The 18,498-nt window shown below is 38.7% G+C and overlaps 3 protein-coding genes across 4 annotated transcripts in view; 1 reads left to right on the top strand and 2 right to left on the bottom strand.

The window, feature by feature from the left end:
• Positions 1-938: 938 nt before the first annotated feature.
• LOC109462944 (prolyl 3-hydroxylase OGFOD1-like) lies at positions 939-2,767 on the bottom strand. Its single transcript, XM_019759573.1, has one exon. It carries the CDS (start codon positions 2,490-2,492, stop codon positions 1,290-1,292), a length of 1,203 nt encoding a protein of 400 aa, XP_019615132.1. The 5' UTR covers positions 2,493-2,767; the 3' UTR covers positions 939-1,289.
• A 257-nt stretch (positions 2,768-3,024) lies between these two features.
• Positions 3,025-12,417, top strand: LOC109462943 (protrudin-like). 2 transcript variants are annotated; one of them, XM_019759570.1, is made up of 12 exons: positions 3,025-3,399; positions 4,733-4,803; positions 5,205-5,391; positions 8,433-8,528; positions 8,805-8,875; positions 9,089-9,130; positions 9,395-9,543; positions 10,204-10,359; positions 10,618-10,735; positions 11,106-11,164; positions 11,400-11,481; positions 11,743-12,417. In XM_019759570.1, exons 1-12 carry the CDS (start codon positions 3,242-3,244, stop codon positions 11,850-11,852), a joined length of 1,299 nt encoding a protein of 432 aa, XP_019615129.1. In that variant the 5' UTR covers positions 3,025-3,241; the 3' UTR covers positions 11,853-12,417. The 2 variants fall into 2 exon arrangements, with proteins under 2 accessions (XP_019615129.1, XP_019615130.1); XM_019759571.1 differs by having other exon boundaries at positions 10,231-10,359.
• Positions 12,418-17,487: 5,070 nt separating this feature from the next.
• The window catches only part of LOC109462919, a 1,347-nt gene continuing 336 nt past the window's right edge, over positions 17,488-18,498 (bottom strand). Inside the window, exons 2-3 of the mRNA XM_019759548.1 lie at positions 17,876-18,142; positions 17,488-17,667 (exon numbers count right to left, since the gene is read on the bottom strand). Coding sequence (XP_019615107.1) covers positions 17,581-17,667; positions 17,876-18,142 — 354 coding nt within the window. The 3' untranslated portion in view covers positions 17,488-17,580. The remainder of the gene's footprint in view (positions 17,668-17,875; positions 18,143-18,498) is intronic.

Genomic DNA, 18,498 nt, shown 5'->3' on the forward strand with positions numbered 1-18,498 from the left:
TAACAGGCAAGATGAAAAGAGCACGAGGTGGTGTAAAGAATGTTTCAGGACATCAATTAGAATTGAAGTATAGGACCTGTAGCAGTGTCTCTGCAATTACAGGGCTAACCACCATCCTCCAGTAAATTGTAGCTTGGCTATTGTAACTTATGCAATCCATGTTAAGATTTTGAGCTCATAAGCTTTCAGTCTCATAATGTTACTCAACTGCTACCGTTATTGAAGGCAAAAACCTAACCATATTCTACATCATAGGTGTGCACGATGTGTATTTGTAAATAAAAGTGATCAATGTCATTGCCTTGCCTTGCCCATTTCCTTTTGCTTCACTTTCAAACCTTCTTGTGCATGCAGTATTGCTATTCATTCCAAGGTATGAGTCTTCCTGGTCTGTCAATGACCTCCAGTAACCCCAAAGTCCTCAACAGCCCCTGGGTGAGACCCCAGGTGGCCATCACCAGCTTCAATTACAGCCTCCAATGCATAACCAATTTGTTTGACAAACCTTTGCTGAAGGAACATTTTGGGGATAAAGAGGGTGCCATTAATCAAAGTATCAATCATTCAATCATACCTTGTCAACATCACCCTTTTGATGAGTTAAGATCTGCATTTTCTTGCATGTACCAGACTTGAGTTAAAAAAAAAAAGATTTTTCATGATACTACAATGACACTGCCTTTCTACATCTTTATTTTTGTCTACTTCTAATACATGTGTTTTGCAAAATACATAGCTTGTATTTTCCGATTATACATTTTTTTTACGAATGTGTGTTTGAGAACATTAGCCAAGGTACAGATTGGCACATGAGTGAACATTGACACTATACAATCTGACACTACATAAGGCAGTAACTGCATTTTCTTATTCTCCAAAAATCAACTTGGTGGTGGCTGATCATACATGAGAAGACCCTAAGTCAATAATTCATTGAATATTGTTATCTATTCAACATCCAAAAGCACATTGTATGGTTTCTCTTACTGAAAACTTATTGCTTTATTCATAGTAAGCATTATAGACTTCATAGAAGCTGCCATCTTGCTGGGCACTTGTCTGCCTGTCAGTTGCTGTTGTGTTTATATACTTGACAAACCTCAGTGTGTCAGAATCTCTGTATACCAGTGCCAGGGCATTGTCCTTAGGAACCACAGTCAGGAGTTCCTCATCCTCTCCTTTAGCTATGTACGACACATAGCCACCATAGTCACTCTTCCAATCTTGGGCACTGAGGTAAAACATGGCATCCAGGCAAAAATCATTGTTGTGAGGGTCTTCGTCATGCATCAAGGTATAGGACCTGTGTCTCCACCTACGAACTTCCCCCCAACATTTTTGGGGGTGCCATGGCTGTCTTCTTCTTCATCATTTTTTTCTTCCGATTGAAGAGTAAGTCCTGTCAGCCTGCTGAGTAGGAGGAACATGGCTTCAGACTGAAACATTCCTGTAACCTGTTGTACAAGTTCAGGCATGCTGGTACTGTCTGCCTGCTCATAGTGCCTCTTGTTGAAAGGACCTGTTTCAGTCCACTTCAGATCTTTGGCTTGTAGTGCAGCAGTTATCATCTGCACCTTGTCCTCCTTTAGGAAATCTTCCAACAGGATTTCTGAGTTGTCTTCAAAATCCTGCTGTATCTGAGCCAGGACTTCATCATCAAAGTACAGTGGGTTGACCCAGTCCTCAACCATGTCAAAGTACCCATCTGTCCAGGGCTTCAGGGGAACTTTGGGCTCAGGACTCGGAGCAGGTCGGGCTAGGGGAGGCCCATGAAACCATCCTCCCATGGACAGGCGACGCTTATCAGTAGCGAGCACCTCTGCTACCTGGTGGAAGGAAGAGGCTGTCACTTCAAAGAAGACCAAGCTGCTCCTTGTTGGCAAGAGAGACTTGACCACCTTTTCTGGCTGAAGCCGGCCTTCAGAGGAGGAGAACAGGTCGAGTGTCCCTCCGTCTGCCATGGTCCATGATGGAGGCGTGAGGTAGAGAATGAAGGCGATGCGTCGCTCTTCCAGCTCATCATCATGGCAGAGCAAAGTGTCTGTGTGCTCATAGATAGAACTTGTGATGCCCACTTTATCATTCAGGGGGATTCCTGTGACCTCCACGAGCCAGTTTCTCATCTTCTCCTTCAACAACGACACAAATGCACCAACTGACTGACTGTCTGCTGTCTTCAGGTCATTGGTCTGCTTGAAGCTGTAAAGGTCATTTGATTTTGTGTTGAACGCGAGTTGAGAAAGATCAGTCTCCAATTCGGCAACAAACTCTTCTGAAATGTAGTTCTTGATGATGCAGTGCCGGAAAGGCTTTGCTTGTAGTGTCACACAACTAGTCTCAACATCAAGACTTCTGGACCATGCCTCTCGGAGCTTCTCTGTGATTTCTCCATCATGCAATGGTGGTGGAAGTTGAAGCTGGGTCTGAGTGTTGTCACTCTTTGCAAGCTTGACCTGGGGTCCCGAGACACCTTCCTTTTTCCGTTTACTCATACTTGTTCAGATGACCCTTGTACAGTGCCCTTTGCAACTAGTTGTACAACCAGACTTTGTAGTACAAAGGATAAAATTATGTCCAGGCTTCTTCTTTCATTTCTTGAAGTTGTAGCAACCTAGACCTGGAAAATACTCACATCTCCTGAAGACCCTATCTTTACACATTTAAAAAGTCTGAGCAAATGCTTCTAAAATGGTGTCGTTGGGGCAATATTCAGGAATCAGTCCGTGCATCTTAGACTACCACGTTCACCACATGTCATTCCGCCATGTTGGACCTGGAAAATGGTCAAAGCGACTTTAATTGGGGGTGCACTTGTAAAATATTTTCGTTATTTGTTCACAAAATGCCTTTATTGGAGTTGTTATATATCTATAATGAATAAGTCTGTATCTAACAATATTGTACTTTTATATTTTTCTCTTTATCACGATTGTTGGCACATTTCTTACGGTAGTAGTTTTCTGTTGATGCCCCTAATAATGGTAAATTCCTGTGGGCGTGTCTATCCTGTCACACCCCTGTGGCAAATGGAACATTCTAATTTACTGTCCCAAAATGCAACATTCCAACATGGTGTCGGAGGCATATTGACAATTTTATTTACGGACATTTTAGAGGTTTATACCATAACATGAACGTTTCAACCGGCAACTATGTAATCTGATCCATGAAGGACGTCGGGGACATTCCACTGAAGTGAAGTCCTGCAGGATTTCTCCCCAGGAATTACGGAGGTGGCGCAATGCAGCCGGCGGCTCGGAAGATGAACCACCGCTATCGGAAGAAAGAAGATGACATAGAGAAGTGCGACCTTGGCGCACTGATGCAAAACATTCGGCGGTTGCAGCAGTTCGCCGAACCCGTTAGATGGTGCTGGGAAGTCGGAGCGTCTATAGCAAGGTACTTTCGCTGAAAATGTTTCAACCTCCTTGATAAGATAGATGATCCTGGTAATGGTAATATGTAAAATAGATGTGTTTTACGTAACATAAACGATAGCCGTTTGTTTACAAAACGTTGTTTTCAAAACAAAGCCTTAGAGCATGTCTGTTCATTAATCTCTAAAGGTTATACATCCTTTCTCTCTTGATCATTGTCGTTTTCTGTTGTAATAGGGGGAAATCCCTGGAAATCGCAATTATCACATTATTATGGCCAGCAGAATTTTGTTGTCATGATAAAACGATCTGATCTATAATATTGTGTGAACCTTTTACCACCACCACCCTCAGGTTTTTATAGATGCTAGATGATTTCCAGAAATAAGCTAAAATTTCAAAATGAATGAAATTATATGATGATGATGAATTATATATATATATATGAAAGTTATGACTGTTGTTCACTGCTTTCTCATATAAATAACTTAATAAGTAATGTAATCTGCTATGCAGGGTATATGCACACCTGAACAAACTGTTTGCTGTCTTAACCAGTATTACAAAATCGACAAAGTGTGTGCCTCCATTTGTATGTTAGTTGACTGATGTGTGTAAATAGTCTGTCTGGCCTTGGATGGTGGGTACAAGGGGGTGTGTCTGTGTCACACCTACATGTAATTGTAGATGTAATAGTCAGAATTGTTCATTTATGTGAGAATGACTTTATATGACTTAAAAGAAAGATGGTAGAGTAAGTTTGGTTATGGCATGGTGCTCTATCTAGGTAAGTTTCTTGTCACTAATTTGTACCAAATAATGATTGTATCGGCACAGTGGAAATGTTAAAAAACACAGTCTGAATCAAACTGTGTTGTTTTTTGTGCAAATGCTTTTAATATGGGCAAATTGCACAGTCAAATATTCTTTATTTGTATAACATCTGCCGTAGCGCTTATTAATTGTGATGCAACATCATAACTATGCAGTGACTTGGAAACAGCAATGATGAAATGGACCAACTGACTTGATTGATGACTATTCAAAAGACCAGCTGTAACATGAGCCTGGGGACTGAATCTGATTAAATACCTGCTAAAGAATTAATTTTTCATACCCAAGTTGCTTTTCAATGCTTAGCTGAATATAAGACAGAAGAGCAGTCACATTCCATTTTCTCACATGTAATTTTTTCTACATTATTAATGATAGGCTTTTACATCAGATCTATTGGAAAGTAAAGCCCGTTATACCTTATTGCAATGCAGTGTGACAGCTGTTGAGATTAGTGTTGTGACCCTTTGTTATATTGTGATGAGATGATTCATTGTTTCTGACTGAACTTTGACCTTTAGATGGAAGAGACCATGGCTGTCTGTCGGCTGCTGGTTGGCCAGTGTAGTCTTCTGTTACCTAGCAACATCAGGTGTGGAGTCTTCCCTTTTTTATCCATAGCATAATGCAGTATACGTATCGATGATATAGTTAATATGTTATTCTCAGTTTGATCATGGGAGAAAATAACTAAGGTCTCAATGCATGCCATAATCTGCTAACTGTAACAGTACTGTAACTTGTTGTAAGTAAGGTATGTAAACCAAACACGAGATACAATATTTGTAACAAATTTGAATATTTCTAGTTGAGTATCTCTTACCTGCTAGCTGTCAGAAATTAAAATTTGATCAAGTGAATCAAACAGTAATGACGTTCATTTCCTCCATCAACATGTTCTTTTGCCTATCATACTCTAGACAGCATTGCTATCATCAGCCATTACCAGAGCTGTTGTTATACAAAGTTGACAGTTGTTTATTGTACTTTCAGACACACTGTTTCTGTTAGCGCTGCTTGTTCTGTGTGGGGTGTCAGGTCTGGGCATGCTGCAGGGTTCCGCTCGCAGGGTCCGCTCCAAGCTGAAGCCAGGGGTGGGCGTGTCCAGCGAGGAGGGGGGGCAGGGCCAGGGGACAGACGTTCTACAGATCCACAACACCATAGCAGAGTTCAAACAGTTGTAAGTACAACATACACACATTACTTTTCTAGAGAAATAGTGTCATCATTATAACTGTCAATCTAAAGCTAGAATGCCATTAGATTATCTTTATTCATGATTTTCAAAATTTTATCAAAAGATGGCATCCCTTCAAACAAGAAATTGGCATGTGTTATATCATAATGTACAATTTGTGCACCTTTTAGCTTATTTTAAATCAATATTATGCCATAGACAAAATAGTATACAGATATACAGCCATAATATGTTATACAGGTGCATGTATAATATAACTATACATAACACAGGGATCTCCCCAGAAATTTAGGACAGAATGGAGGAGGGTGCGAAATATCGGTAAATTTGACCAAAGAACCCTGGAAAAGGGTGTAAAAACACTAGTTTTGAAAATTAACAGGGTGGAGCTGAGATAAGGACTGGGTGGAGGAGCTCCACTGCTCCATTGTTTAGGGAGGTCCCTGATAACATCTATGAAAGCACATTGTTCAGTATATTTAGATAAACAAAGTTGTGTTTGTATTGCATATAGTTCCCTCTGGCTAATGTGGTTGTCAAAATACTAAATGGAGCTTGAGCCACTCATATATTGATCGATAAAGTTTTGTACATGATATATAGTGTTTAAGGATATGTGCAAATATATATCGTACCTTGTTTTATAAGCTGGTGTGATCATGATGTACATCTCACATATTCATAGTCTGTTCTGTCAAAGACTGTTTTTAGAACAGTTCATCATTTAGCATTTGTTATTTACTTTTCTGTTGTCCTTAGAATTTATGTTGTCTGAGTATTGATAAGGTACTGATAGTCTCCATTTTGTATGCACTTTTAGAGAAAGGCTCAAATTACCTTCATACATAAGCAGATGTTCTTGAGAACATGACAGGGCTGTAGGTTATTGATTTTTATTGCACCAGCATCTCCTCATGTATGGAAAAGTGGGTTACATGGAAGGCATCAGCAGGTTCCCCTGGAGACCTGGAAAGGTGCTTTGTATTCAGGTTGTAGATCAAATGACAGGTTTGATTGACAGAATGTATGGATGTGCGTGGCCAAATGGCTGCAGGTTTTTATTTGAATTGAGGTTTATTGGTACATATTAGGCAAAAAGGGAAGTGGCAAATGTGTATGTGGTTAAACTGTGAGGAAAAAGAATAATGCAAATATTTGTTAGACCTACAACATGTATAGCCAGTACATCCTTAAGTTTTGCTCAAAAGCAATTTCAAACATTATACTATAGCTAGTACTTTTGCAACAATTTCAGACTGATGTCGATCTGTACAATCAGTCATGAGCTGTTTCTATTAAAACTCGACCTTGTTCTTGTGTAGAGATAAAAACACTGAGCATGAAATTTGCCAGTGTCTATCCATCAGGTGATTACCTCAACATGAATAATACATCCCTGGCTTTTCGAACCTGTTTGAGGGGAATAAATAGCAATTACTTGGTAATAATGGCACACTTTGCTCCTTATCACCACCTCATATGTGCCAACACCAGTCGAAATGAGGGGCAGACAAGGTAGAAATTTGGTTGGTGTATGCTAAAATGTTGTGTAAATTACAATATCTGTTTCTATTTTTGACTTAGGTCAATATTCATGAAGGTATAACAGAAGGTACCAGCATCTGTAAGTAAAAGAATGTTGCTATTAACTGTAAACGATGAGTGTGTCATGGAGGATAAAGGAATTGTTACACCATGACGTCAGAGCTGTTCTGATTGTCCGAGGAGAGATCCCTTTGATACTGATAATGAATCGCGGGTCCATTCCGTGTCTCTAAAAGCATTTGCCTGCTGTAGCAGAACATGGCACTCACCCAACATCGCTTGACCTTTCTGGGAAGGGAGATGATACCAAAAACCCATTTAGATGGGATCAATGCAGTAAGCCCAGTCGGGCATTGGCTGGTTGGATTAGGTGAGGTGGAAAATGTCCATCCACAAGGCAAGATGTACCTCCTTAAACTGTACCAATCTTGGGACACTACAGTAAATTGGTTACATGGAAGGGCAGATGGTTAAAGGATAAATTAAAAGAAAAGCATATTCTACATGTAACTACTAGAATGGTAAAGAATTCAAGAATGTTTAACTTAAAGCTTTTTTATATATGTTTGAAAAAAAACCCTTTGAATAGTCTTTCTTCACCCTCATGAGTCATGTCTAACAATTGATACTAATATATTGCTATCTATTCTAGCAGACATTTGCTAATGACGTGCTTATTGTGATTGGAATATAACTGATGGCCATTTCGACTTTGCCCTAGTGTCCAATTACTAACAATATGTATTAACTAAATAATACCATAGAAATACTCCCTCTAATGTAGATAATATGAGTCACAATGGGTTTTGATATGTACACAATGTAGCTATGTTAGACTGTCAGGAGTAGTTAAGATTTAATGCTCTGTAAATCTGTCTATCCTCTCATGAAACATGCAGAAGATATGGGCTGCTACATGTATTGAATAGCATTGTCCCAATGGTGCATGCAAGGTGATGTCATTTGTTCTGTACCACATCAACCTTGCTGTGTATGACATTAACCCTGTATTAAATTATCCAATAAATGCCTAGACATGTAATTGCCATGAGAGTCAAGGTTGTGGGTCAGATACAAAGATAGTGATGAGTGTCGTGGGGCTTTGGTTCTAACTATTTACATTATGATTGCCATGATCCAGGTGTAGATTAAAGAAATTTGCATGTTTTAATTAGAACTAAAAGCTTGGTGATTTATAAAGGTAACAACTAAGTTTGTGCACATTACTAGTACATTATATTGAAACCATCAAATTGACATCCATTCTCAGTAGCCAGGCCACACTTGGGCTCTACATGTGACAGCAGTGAATGGTGTTTATAGATTTGTACAGAGCCAGAACACATTAACTTCCTTTTAGGGAGAGCCTCGGCTCAAGTTGTAATGGAATTATAATGTGGCATAACTGTTATGTAGTTTGTCCTGTGACAGAAATGTCACGAGTTTAACATTTTTTACCCTTGCTGTATTTTCTCCAGTATCTCCCACCTGCAACAGTGGACTACGCAGGTCAGAGGTCACCTGGATGACCTACAGGCCATCTTGGTGTGGGAGGATGCTGGGACGTCTATCAAGTACGGTGTCTTTTGTAACGTCATGTTCTATTTAATAGATGCCTTCAAAGTAACCCATGTTGTATATTTAACGCTATACAGATGTACATCTTGCTTTCTGGTAAATGTGTTATCCTCATCCTTATCAAGAACATAAACTAAGGGTGTTTTGTAGCTATATAGTAACAAAAGAAATATGATATTATGACAGTATTATCTGTGAAGCAAGCCTCAGATATGTCAAAGTAGATTCCTTTTTCTACTGTATATTAAGATGACTTTTGTGTTGCCTTTCAGAATATTCTGCATATCTTTAGGAACTGTTCTAGGAGTCTTTTTATTACCAGTGAGATGGTCTGTGATAGTAGGTAAGTTCTTTTTCATGTTTTCTAATTTGTGTAATTACAGAATAGTTAATTTTCCTAACATTTTAAGCATCTTTGGAATGTCACAATGTTATACAATGAAGATTTGAATTTAAGCTTAGGACTATTCAAATCATCAACTTTGATAATTGAAGCCTGAAGTAAATAAAATCTTTGTGACTAGCATAGATTAAACCCCTTGACTGTGCCTTTCAGGTGTAAGCTGTGTGTTTATAGGAAATGAAGAATTTTACAAAGGTAAGAACCATAGGTGAAGTACCGTAACACAATTGAGTTCAGTTTGTTGTGCAATGTCATCAATATGTACAATGTATGTATTAACTGCCTGTCCTACTTATGGAAGATCTCAAGTACAGAGTAATTATCTGTTGAATGTAGGAGCAGTTAACAGTACTTCTATGCATTTTCTGGTTGTTTTGTAGATGAATACTGCTAGGCGAGATTCTTGTGTTACCTTTACTATCACTGATATTTTGTATCTTACTCTTTTCCTGTCTCTAGTTGCTGTGCAATATATAGAGGTACTTAAGAGTAGCAGTAAGGAACCCGTTACAGAGGAGCTGGTTAGACAAGAGTCGGCCCCAAAGCTGGAGGATGGATACCTGAACCATCAGGATGTTCCTCCTGAAAGAAACCAGGCAGATGCACAGGTACGTACAGATAAAACACTCTTAGAAATTTCAATATTCTAGGGAAAAACTGCAACAATCAAATCGAATGTAGGTTGTATGGTGTACATGTGGTCCTGGTCCTAGACAGCACAATGCAGTGGTACATTGAAAATTTGTGACTTACAATATTTCTCATTAATATACCCCAAGTCAATAACATGTATTATAGCTATAAATGCAATGTTTTCTTAACTTAGAGACCTTTTATTTTGTATCAATCTGTTTCATGAGTTTACCATATAATTCTAAATAAATTGTTAAAGGTATTAATTTATAGTACATTCTGATGTAAAGATAGAATAAGACTCTATTGATTACATGTAGGTGTTCTGTTTAAGGTCCCTCTAATCTCTCTCTATCAAACGTTTTCCATGTATATAAGGCTTGTACAATTGTACATGTAGCACATTTAGAAGCTTGGTGTTATTCACTACAGTAACTGTGCTACTTTCGGAGTCAGCTACTTGTAGTCTTCTTGTAGCTGGGATTCTTCCTAAGGTTTTCAGGCTCTGAACCTCTCCTGGTGTCCATGCTTTGGTGTCAACTGGTGTGTGAGACTACTTCTTCCAGCAAGTAGAGGTATGGAGACGTGTTATATGTGAGTTCCAGTGATACTAACTGTGTACTCCGGGTGTGTAGTCCATGTGGGACTTTGTGGTGTTACAGAGCTCCCTGTCTGAGAGCAGTGATAGTGAGGGGGAGGAGCCAGAGATACTGGACGGAGGAGACTTCCAGGATGTCATCCATCGGGCACATCTACCCGCTCCTGACAAATGTGTCTTCTATGATGCTGAGGTTTGTTTCTGCCATTTCAAATCTCAGTATAACTGCCCTTTCTATACAGTAATACATCCTATGTACCACATATTGTTACTAGTACATGTAATATGAAAGAAGTTGGAACTGACTAAAAAACATTCTTAATTAAGAGTCAAAGAACATGTCATTTCATATGGCACCCTCTCTAGTAAATGCAAAGCTATTATTGTATGTTATGTTGACATGGTCTTAAAGAGGATGTTGTGATTTGATTTCTGTCTTTGGTCCCTTCAGTCAGAGGAGGACACAGGCTCAGATGAGAACCTGGAGAGAAAAGAGCGCATCTCCAGAACAGGGCAGCTGAAGACTCGAGTCGTGTCCAAACTGGCAGAGTTCAGGAATAGGAACAAAGGTGAGAAGTCAAACAAACCAACAAACATATTCATTATTAGACAATTGTAGTGTTTTCAGTTTATGCAATCCAATATGTACATCTGTAGGAATCACAAAATGAATGTAGGTATTTCTGTAAAGAGATACAATGTAGGCTATTTCTGTATCAGGACCTTCATAGTTCTTATCTTCAAGTTGGTACCTTTAATGCCTTTACTTGATTCATTTCCCAAAAAACACATGAACAATTTGAAACTGAGTACCAAAGAGAGAAATGAGTTCTAAAAATTGTTTTTTTAGACCAAGCGGTTTCCATGGAATTTTTTTGGTTTTATTTAAAACATAGGAACGTGTTGAATAATCTGATCCCTCTGTCCCTTCTTCCACAGCCCTTCCAACAAACTGCACCTTGTGTAATGCTGTGTTCCATTCGGTCCTCAAGAGAAGGGTGGGTATTTCAGGAATCTGTACTTTCTTTCTCACTGTTTTGACTGGTGTATTGTTATCCAAGAAGAGAGGGAAGCTGTCCTTTATAACTAAAAATTATTAGTCAGTTTTTATCAATAAAGATAGTTGTTGAACAAGAGATTTGATGATGTAAGGCTTTTAAAAGCTACGCCTAAGGCAAAGTCTTGAAAGCTCCCTTGTGGAAAGTCTATTGACAACTGTACTTCATTCTGCAGAGATACTGTCGTCACTGTGGCAACCACTTCTGCTCTCGCTGCTGCCACGAGAAGGTTCCTCGCTCAGTGTTTGGTGCAACAGGTCAGCGAGATTTCAATATTCGTGATATTTCAATCAGGATGTACAATTATGACGAGCAAGTATGACTTTGATACTGTTGAAGTTTCTTTGGTTGAATTTTATTACAGCTGTATAGCTAGTATCAAACAGTCAATGACAACAAGAGAAAAAAACACAGGATTTTCCCTCAAAACCAAATGTTTCATGTACGAGTATCAATACACCAAAACCAAGTTCTGGCATCGATTACTTTCTGTCAATAATGCTGTTATCTCCCTCTAGCTCCTGCAGCAAGCAGAGAAACTGTGGTCGTGTGTAACATCTGCTACAACGTGCTGAAGAAAGTCAGCCAGGAAGACTCCATCCAACTGTCTGAGGCACAAGTGCTCTAGTACTGGTACTACCACATTATCACACACTTACATTTTCGGGCGATCTTCAGTCTTCAGAACTATTATAATAATAATAAGTCGGTGAATACGTGTACAGTAGCTTCATCATCAGGTTGGGAGGACATTTTCATGATTGCTTTATGACTTTCAGCCATAGCTAGTGGCAGGTTGAAGTTCTTAAAACATCCCCAAGATGTGTCCAAGCAACTACCTGTACGTGTAGTCTAGTGACTACCATGACATGAAACTTAAAAGCCTGTGGACCTGTGCATCTCCATGACAGTGATAAAAAATGTGTGTGCAAAGCTGCCATCTACTTAATACTAGTAAAAATGTTCTAAATCTTTCATCTGGAATTTCCTAAGATTTTAGTATGATCATGTATATGCCTGGTCTTAAAGCCCCTCAATTTTTTTTACCATTTTAATGTTTGACAATTTGTACATTATTTATCATAAAGTATTTACGCAATATGTATTGATTTAAGGTGTAAAATGGCTTGAATTGAATCTCATCATTATATTAAGTGAACTCTGAGGTAGAGTGCAGATATGCCAAATAGGAAAAGGAATAAAAAATCAAATCCAGAACAGTAACAAATTGAATGCAACAAGAAGGAATCCAGTTTCTGCTATGTGTGGCAGGCTGAAGATTACTGGTAGTACCTTTGAAAGTGTTATGGTATAATATACATGAACACAGTGTTGGGCAGACAAATGGATTTTAAATCAAACGAAATGAAACCAAATGTTAAAGTAAAGAGATTGAAGGAAGTGTTACCACAGTAATGTCAGGATCTCTTCATTGGAAACCTTTTTGGTCAGTTTCTACAACAAAAACAACATGGAATCAAATACAAGTAGCTGTTCAACCCTTACATGTCCAAGAAACACCAAACGTAATCAACTGTATGCCAAAATCATGACAAATCCACAAAGTTACTAGATGAGAGAGGACTGGACATTTGCTTTATCTTATATTGGATAAAAGAAACTTTGAGACTTAACTAATAACACTGACTTCTTTCCATACTCAACATGTGCCAGTAGAATGCAATGTAGTTGTCTTGATAGGTCTAGAGCAGATGAAGGTGACAATTATTAGTTAGAGACAAAAAAGTCTTTGCTAGTCAGGTGACAATGTGCACTATTATTTATTCAGAAGGTCTTAACGTTTTTATCACAAAACTTAAAAAGCCTTCAGTTTGTCATGTTCTTAAAGTAAGCAGCTATTTCAAAATCAGGAAGGTGCATGTACATGGTGTTTTGTATAGTTCTTTACTTGAGTGTGATGTAATGATGATGTAGTTACTGTAACTCACAAGTATGTAAGAACCTGAACTAATCAGCAGTATCTGTAGCACTCTTCAATCAATCAGTAACAAAAAGCAATGCAGTATCAACAAAGACGTGATGTGTTATCTGTGAAGTATGCCTGATGTGTGTTGTGGTACCAAAGCTTAAGATGTTGCATTTATCTAACTTAAAGGTAACAAATATGCATATGCCATGCTTAAAAACCATGTCATACATGTAATGGTACAGCATGACTGCAGTATGAGCACAATATTTTTGATGATTGTTTTCAATGTGCAATGAAGGAGTTGACTGTTTTAAGGAAAATTCGGAATCTTTTACTGGATGTAAAAGTAACAAGAGGTAAGCCATACCAAAAAGTCTTTGATAGGTTTTAAGGAAAGGCTGTCATTTTAATTAGCCTTTGTGAACAAATGTATACAAATATGTTGAGCAGCTAATACTTATCTCCAAGTATTCAACGTATTTACAACCATTACCCTGTCAGAAATGATTTCCTTATGAAGATACTTAAAGAATGGTAACAAAATGAAAAAAACTGATAATCATGGAAGCATTTGATAATCATTTTTGTGTTCTTTTTATCCCTGTATAATCTTAATTGTATTAAATGAGGAACTTGGGTTTCAAATGATTGTAACATACTTGTGAACTGAACTTTCATAGTCACGTACATTCACACATTCAATGTTTGATTTTGTAACACACAGTAATATATATAACATTATATACATGTAATTATGGTTTCAGGGATGTCCCATTATGTGTATTCAGTGCCATGGATGGGTAAATTGGCTAGTCCAGAGTACTTAGTTCTATCTTTGTGAACCAAACTCTGGTACTTATGTAATGTATGTCTTATAGATTTCTGCAGATACAAAAGTTCAACATCTATTAGAAATCTGTTACACTAAGGGTAAAACTTACAAATACCTCCCCTTACTTTTGGGCATCTTTGTACTTCATTCTTGCAATGCTAATTGTTTACCACAATGTAGTTTAAAGTACATGTACACCAGTTCTGTAGTTGTGACACTGAACAAGACTATGCTGCAAAAATGTCCTCTGTGTTCTGCTACTCTACTTCACCTACAAGCTTAAGAGATTGAATATTTGTGACTTGTGGACCAAAAACTAAGGAGGCACTTCACATGTAGCATCTCTGTTAGTGTAACAATGATGCAAGCTATAGATTATAGACTTCTCACCAAATGCAAATCATGCAATATAAATGTCCATGTACATTGTAGCGCACAAGTTGTTTTGATGCTACAAAATTACATACTTATGTGTGTGTGTATCTATAAGATATCTAGCTATCTTTATATACAATGTTGCATTCAAGTGTTTGCTTCCATATTGATAAAGCTTGTTCAATGGATCACTGTTGGCTCCTTGCAGATGTCCACGAACTCCTGGATATATAATATTATATTGAACCTTGTACCGTATACCCTTAGAGTTACCTGAGACATTTTCTGTTCATGAGGACTGTACTTATTCCCGCTTCAAAGTCTTGTACAAAGTGATATAGAGGCAAAAACTTTGCTGTGAAACTTTCTTCCAAACACAACATCCAATTTTTTTGTTCATTTTCTCCAAAAGGTACCTCTTTAAAACATCTGCATGTAGGTATCACAGTGATATAGGAACATGAAGGTCCATGTGAACCATTAACGTTACCTCAAAAGGCCCCAGCCATCAACTTGTTGAGTGCAGTACTGTCACTTTGTGTAAAGAGATACATGTATTTATGGAAGTTCCTAATCTTAATATTGTTTGGATGTTGTTTTCATCACAGAATATAGACTATGGATCCGAATTACAGTATTTAATTTGTGGTAAAATATTTTATGTCTTTTTTTTTCTACAGTTTGGTTTTGACATTTTTGGACATATTTATGGGTTCACCACACCACGAAGTGGTGTGGTGAAACCATATTGCTTTTTCTGATGTTTCTTCTTCTCCTCCTCCTCCTCCTGCCATATCTTTAAATGGATTCAGCTTCTTCATTTTAGGGCCTAAGGTCCTGAAATTTGGTATGGAGGTACAGTGGGCAAATACCCCTAGGCGTTTTTTAAATTATTGTGATACAGGCTTTTAGAATGGTTTTATTTGAGTTTTTTGGCTGTGTTATAGCAAATGTATTACTGTGTTAGTCTGCCTTGTTTACCACTTTGGGCATGAGTCATCAGAATGGAATGCAGGGCATCAACCAATAGGCATGCAGCTTTCCTCTATACTTCTTGCTGATTGGCTGTTGGGATTTAACTTGATTAACACCTGCACAGAAGCATTTCCATACTGACAGTATGTCTGTATTCAAGTGTTTTGGTAGGTATTTCAAGCTTTCCTGCTCCAGCATTGGAATGCCGGGCATGGACGTTTTTTTTTATTTTGAAAATCAACAGTTTGCATTATGCAATTAAAAATCCTAACCAATAAAGTAGGGAATAGCTATCCAACTGTTGTTTTAGTTGTATTTTACTTCATATTATAGTTATATCAATGTAAATCATTGTTTTCCCTTGTGTTTCCCATTCTTTCCCTGCCATGTCGTAAAATGTGGTGAACCCATCGCTGTATTTGCTCCAAAGCAAATATTGGCCTTTCTAGTTTAATGATGTATTCCTTCTTTGCATCGAAGATGTACATGGGCCATGATACTGCAATAAAAAATGTACTTTTAAGAATTAATGATGAAAGTTGTTCTTGTATTCTTTTCATAGTAATGCAGACCCTCAAACAACCAGGATGACACCTAGACGAAGTACACAGGTTTTAAAAAGCAAAAAATGGTTATGAATATTGCAACATCGTGAACGAAATTAGATATGAACAAGTAAAATCTGAGATTTTATACCTCCGGGCTTTTTATTGTATATTTTTCCATGTTGTTTGTTCTGTATAGTTGATGGTGTTGAATTTTATGTGTTAGATTTAGCGTTCCTGGACTGGTCAACATTTTCATCTGCAGCCCATACCATGTACCCACGGTAAAAATGCATGTCGAGAACGTCTGAGACAGTATACCACGGTATTTGTAAGTTAAGAAGTCGTACTATACGCCGAAAACATCCAAGATTGCGCAAGAGGGCGTTGACCCCTGACCCATTGGCCCACCCGGAAGTTGCGCTGGCAGCCAGCCCAGCGCCGCGCGCGACGATTTCAGATTTTTACGCCCCAAAACACATATACAATAAAAACAAAAAAACCTGCACCATCTACAGCCCATTAGAAGAACATACACCGAGTCCAGTCTACCCCAACGCGAGATACAACTGCGATAATATTTCAAAATACATATCGGAAGCAGACACCCCTCTGTTTGTACCCCTTTTAAATGGTAAGACCCAAAACCTAGAAACCTACCCCACTTCCTTAACAACATGGTAAATTCCATTTTCAGCATGGCGGGGGTGTCCGGAGCACTTAAAAACCTTTTATTTCGACGCCCATAAACACATATACAATTAAACAAAAACGTTCTGCATCATCTGCAGCCCAACAGCAATACGTATACCGAACAACAGACCAATCCGTCCAGCCGATCGCGAGAAACAGCTGCTGACAGAAATGTTTCGAACCATAGTAAAACCTCCTCGCGGAAGGATATCTCCTTCCCCGGAGGTAAAAATGAAAGAATTGTAGAACAGGGAAAATTAACTTGTTTATTTTGCAGCAACTGCATGGTGGTATAATGGTAACATAAAGTAATACAATGTACCAACTGGTCATTGTTAAGAAATAAAACTTCCAAAACTCGTGTAGGTTATGCAAACTTTTAACTTTCAAACTCTACTGCTCTGGTTAACTAGTGATACAAACCCAGGAATTTTCGAACAAAATTTAACAATTGATGACCTGTACCGTATGCAAATTGCAAATATTTTGTATCCTCCAGTGTCCAACTATGGGTACTTTGGTACTTTATGGTGATATCGAGGAAAAAAAAATCAACAGTATAACTCTATATAAACACAATTCTTGTAAAACGTTTTAAACGTTAACATTTTTTTGTAATAAGGTCTCGAAGAAGAACAAGAACGAATACTGGCGAAATATCAACATTTCCTGGATGAATTCGAAATGTTGGGTCCCTTGGTCTTCTCTGGTACGACACTAAGGCGCCATTGCGTATCGTCGCAGTGTCCAGCTATGGGTACTTTCATACTTTATGGTGCGATCGGGGGAAAAAATTTAACAGCATAACTCTGTATTTAAACAATTCTGGTAAAACGTTTTAAACGTAAACATTTTGTTTTGTTTTGTTTTTTTACAATAAGGTCTCAAAGAAGAACAAGAGCGTTTTTGCGCAGTGCTCTCAACATTTCCTGGAAGAAATGTTGTTTCCGGGAAAAAAACGTTGGTCCCTTCCGGGTCCCTTGGTCTTGTCTGGTCCGTCTCCCTTTTAGTAGCCATCGCTGCCTGGCTCGTCATCTGGGAGGGAGAAGCGGACTCGCTTCTTGGCCTTAGAGACGGTAGCCAGCTTGTGTTCCTGTTTTTTGTGGGATGGTAGAATTTACTATTAAGGACCAAACAAACACTTTTTGATGGGAGGTGAAACAACTTGAGTGCCTTTTTTGGTAGAACAAGGTATAGTCATGCGTGGAAATACAACACCGATGTGTATTTATCAAGTTTGTAGCGATGAAAGTCGCTGCATTTCTAATATTAGTGAGTACTAGTAGATGACATTGCCATACCTGGCGGCGTTCAGCAGCGAGGTTCTGGCGCGTCTCCAGCGCGTCCACAGTCGCCTTCTTCGCCACACGCGCTCTTCTCGCCTCCAGGCGCTTCTCAAGCTGTTTGGTTCTCTGGGATGCTCGAGTAGCGATGACGTCGGCGTCAGAGGTTGCAGTGATCACAAATGCGGTGCTGGTCATCTTGCTCGCCTCCTTCTTGGCCTTGATCTGAGCTGCTTTCTCGGCAAACTTCTTCGAAATCCTGGCCGTCTTCTCGTCTAACAGCTCCTACAATGATCGTACAAAAAAGGATGATCAACAATGTACCCGAAATAGCTTCCCTTACTTTTGATTCGATCCGATTCACCTAGTCCGTCATCCCCATACAACAACCTCTTCACAAGTCAACAACATGGATTCCTCCCTGGGAGGTCAACAGTCACCCAAATCCTAGAATGCCTGGAAAGCTGGTCAACCTGGATAGATGAAGGTCAACCAGTGGACATAATTTACATGGACTTTCGCAAGGCATTCGACTCGGTCCCGATCAAAAGACTTCTGAACAAAATAGAAAGTTATGGGATCAAAGGAAACCTCCTTAAGTGGATTTCATCCTTTTTACAGAACCGAAAACAGAAAGTATG

This window comes from Branchiostoma belcheri, unplaced genomic scaffold, assembly GCF_001625305.1.
Source record: "Branchiostoma belcheri isolate BF01 breed outbred unplaced genomic scaffold, Haploidv18h27 scaffold120, whole genome shotgun sequence".
NCBI classification, from domain to species: Eukaryota; Metazoa; Chordata; class Leptocardii; order Amphioxiformes; family Branchiostomatidae; genus Branchiostoma; species Branchiostoma belcheri.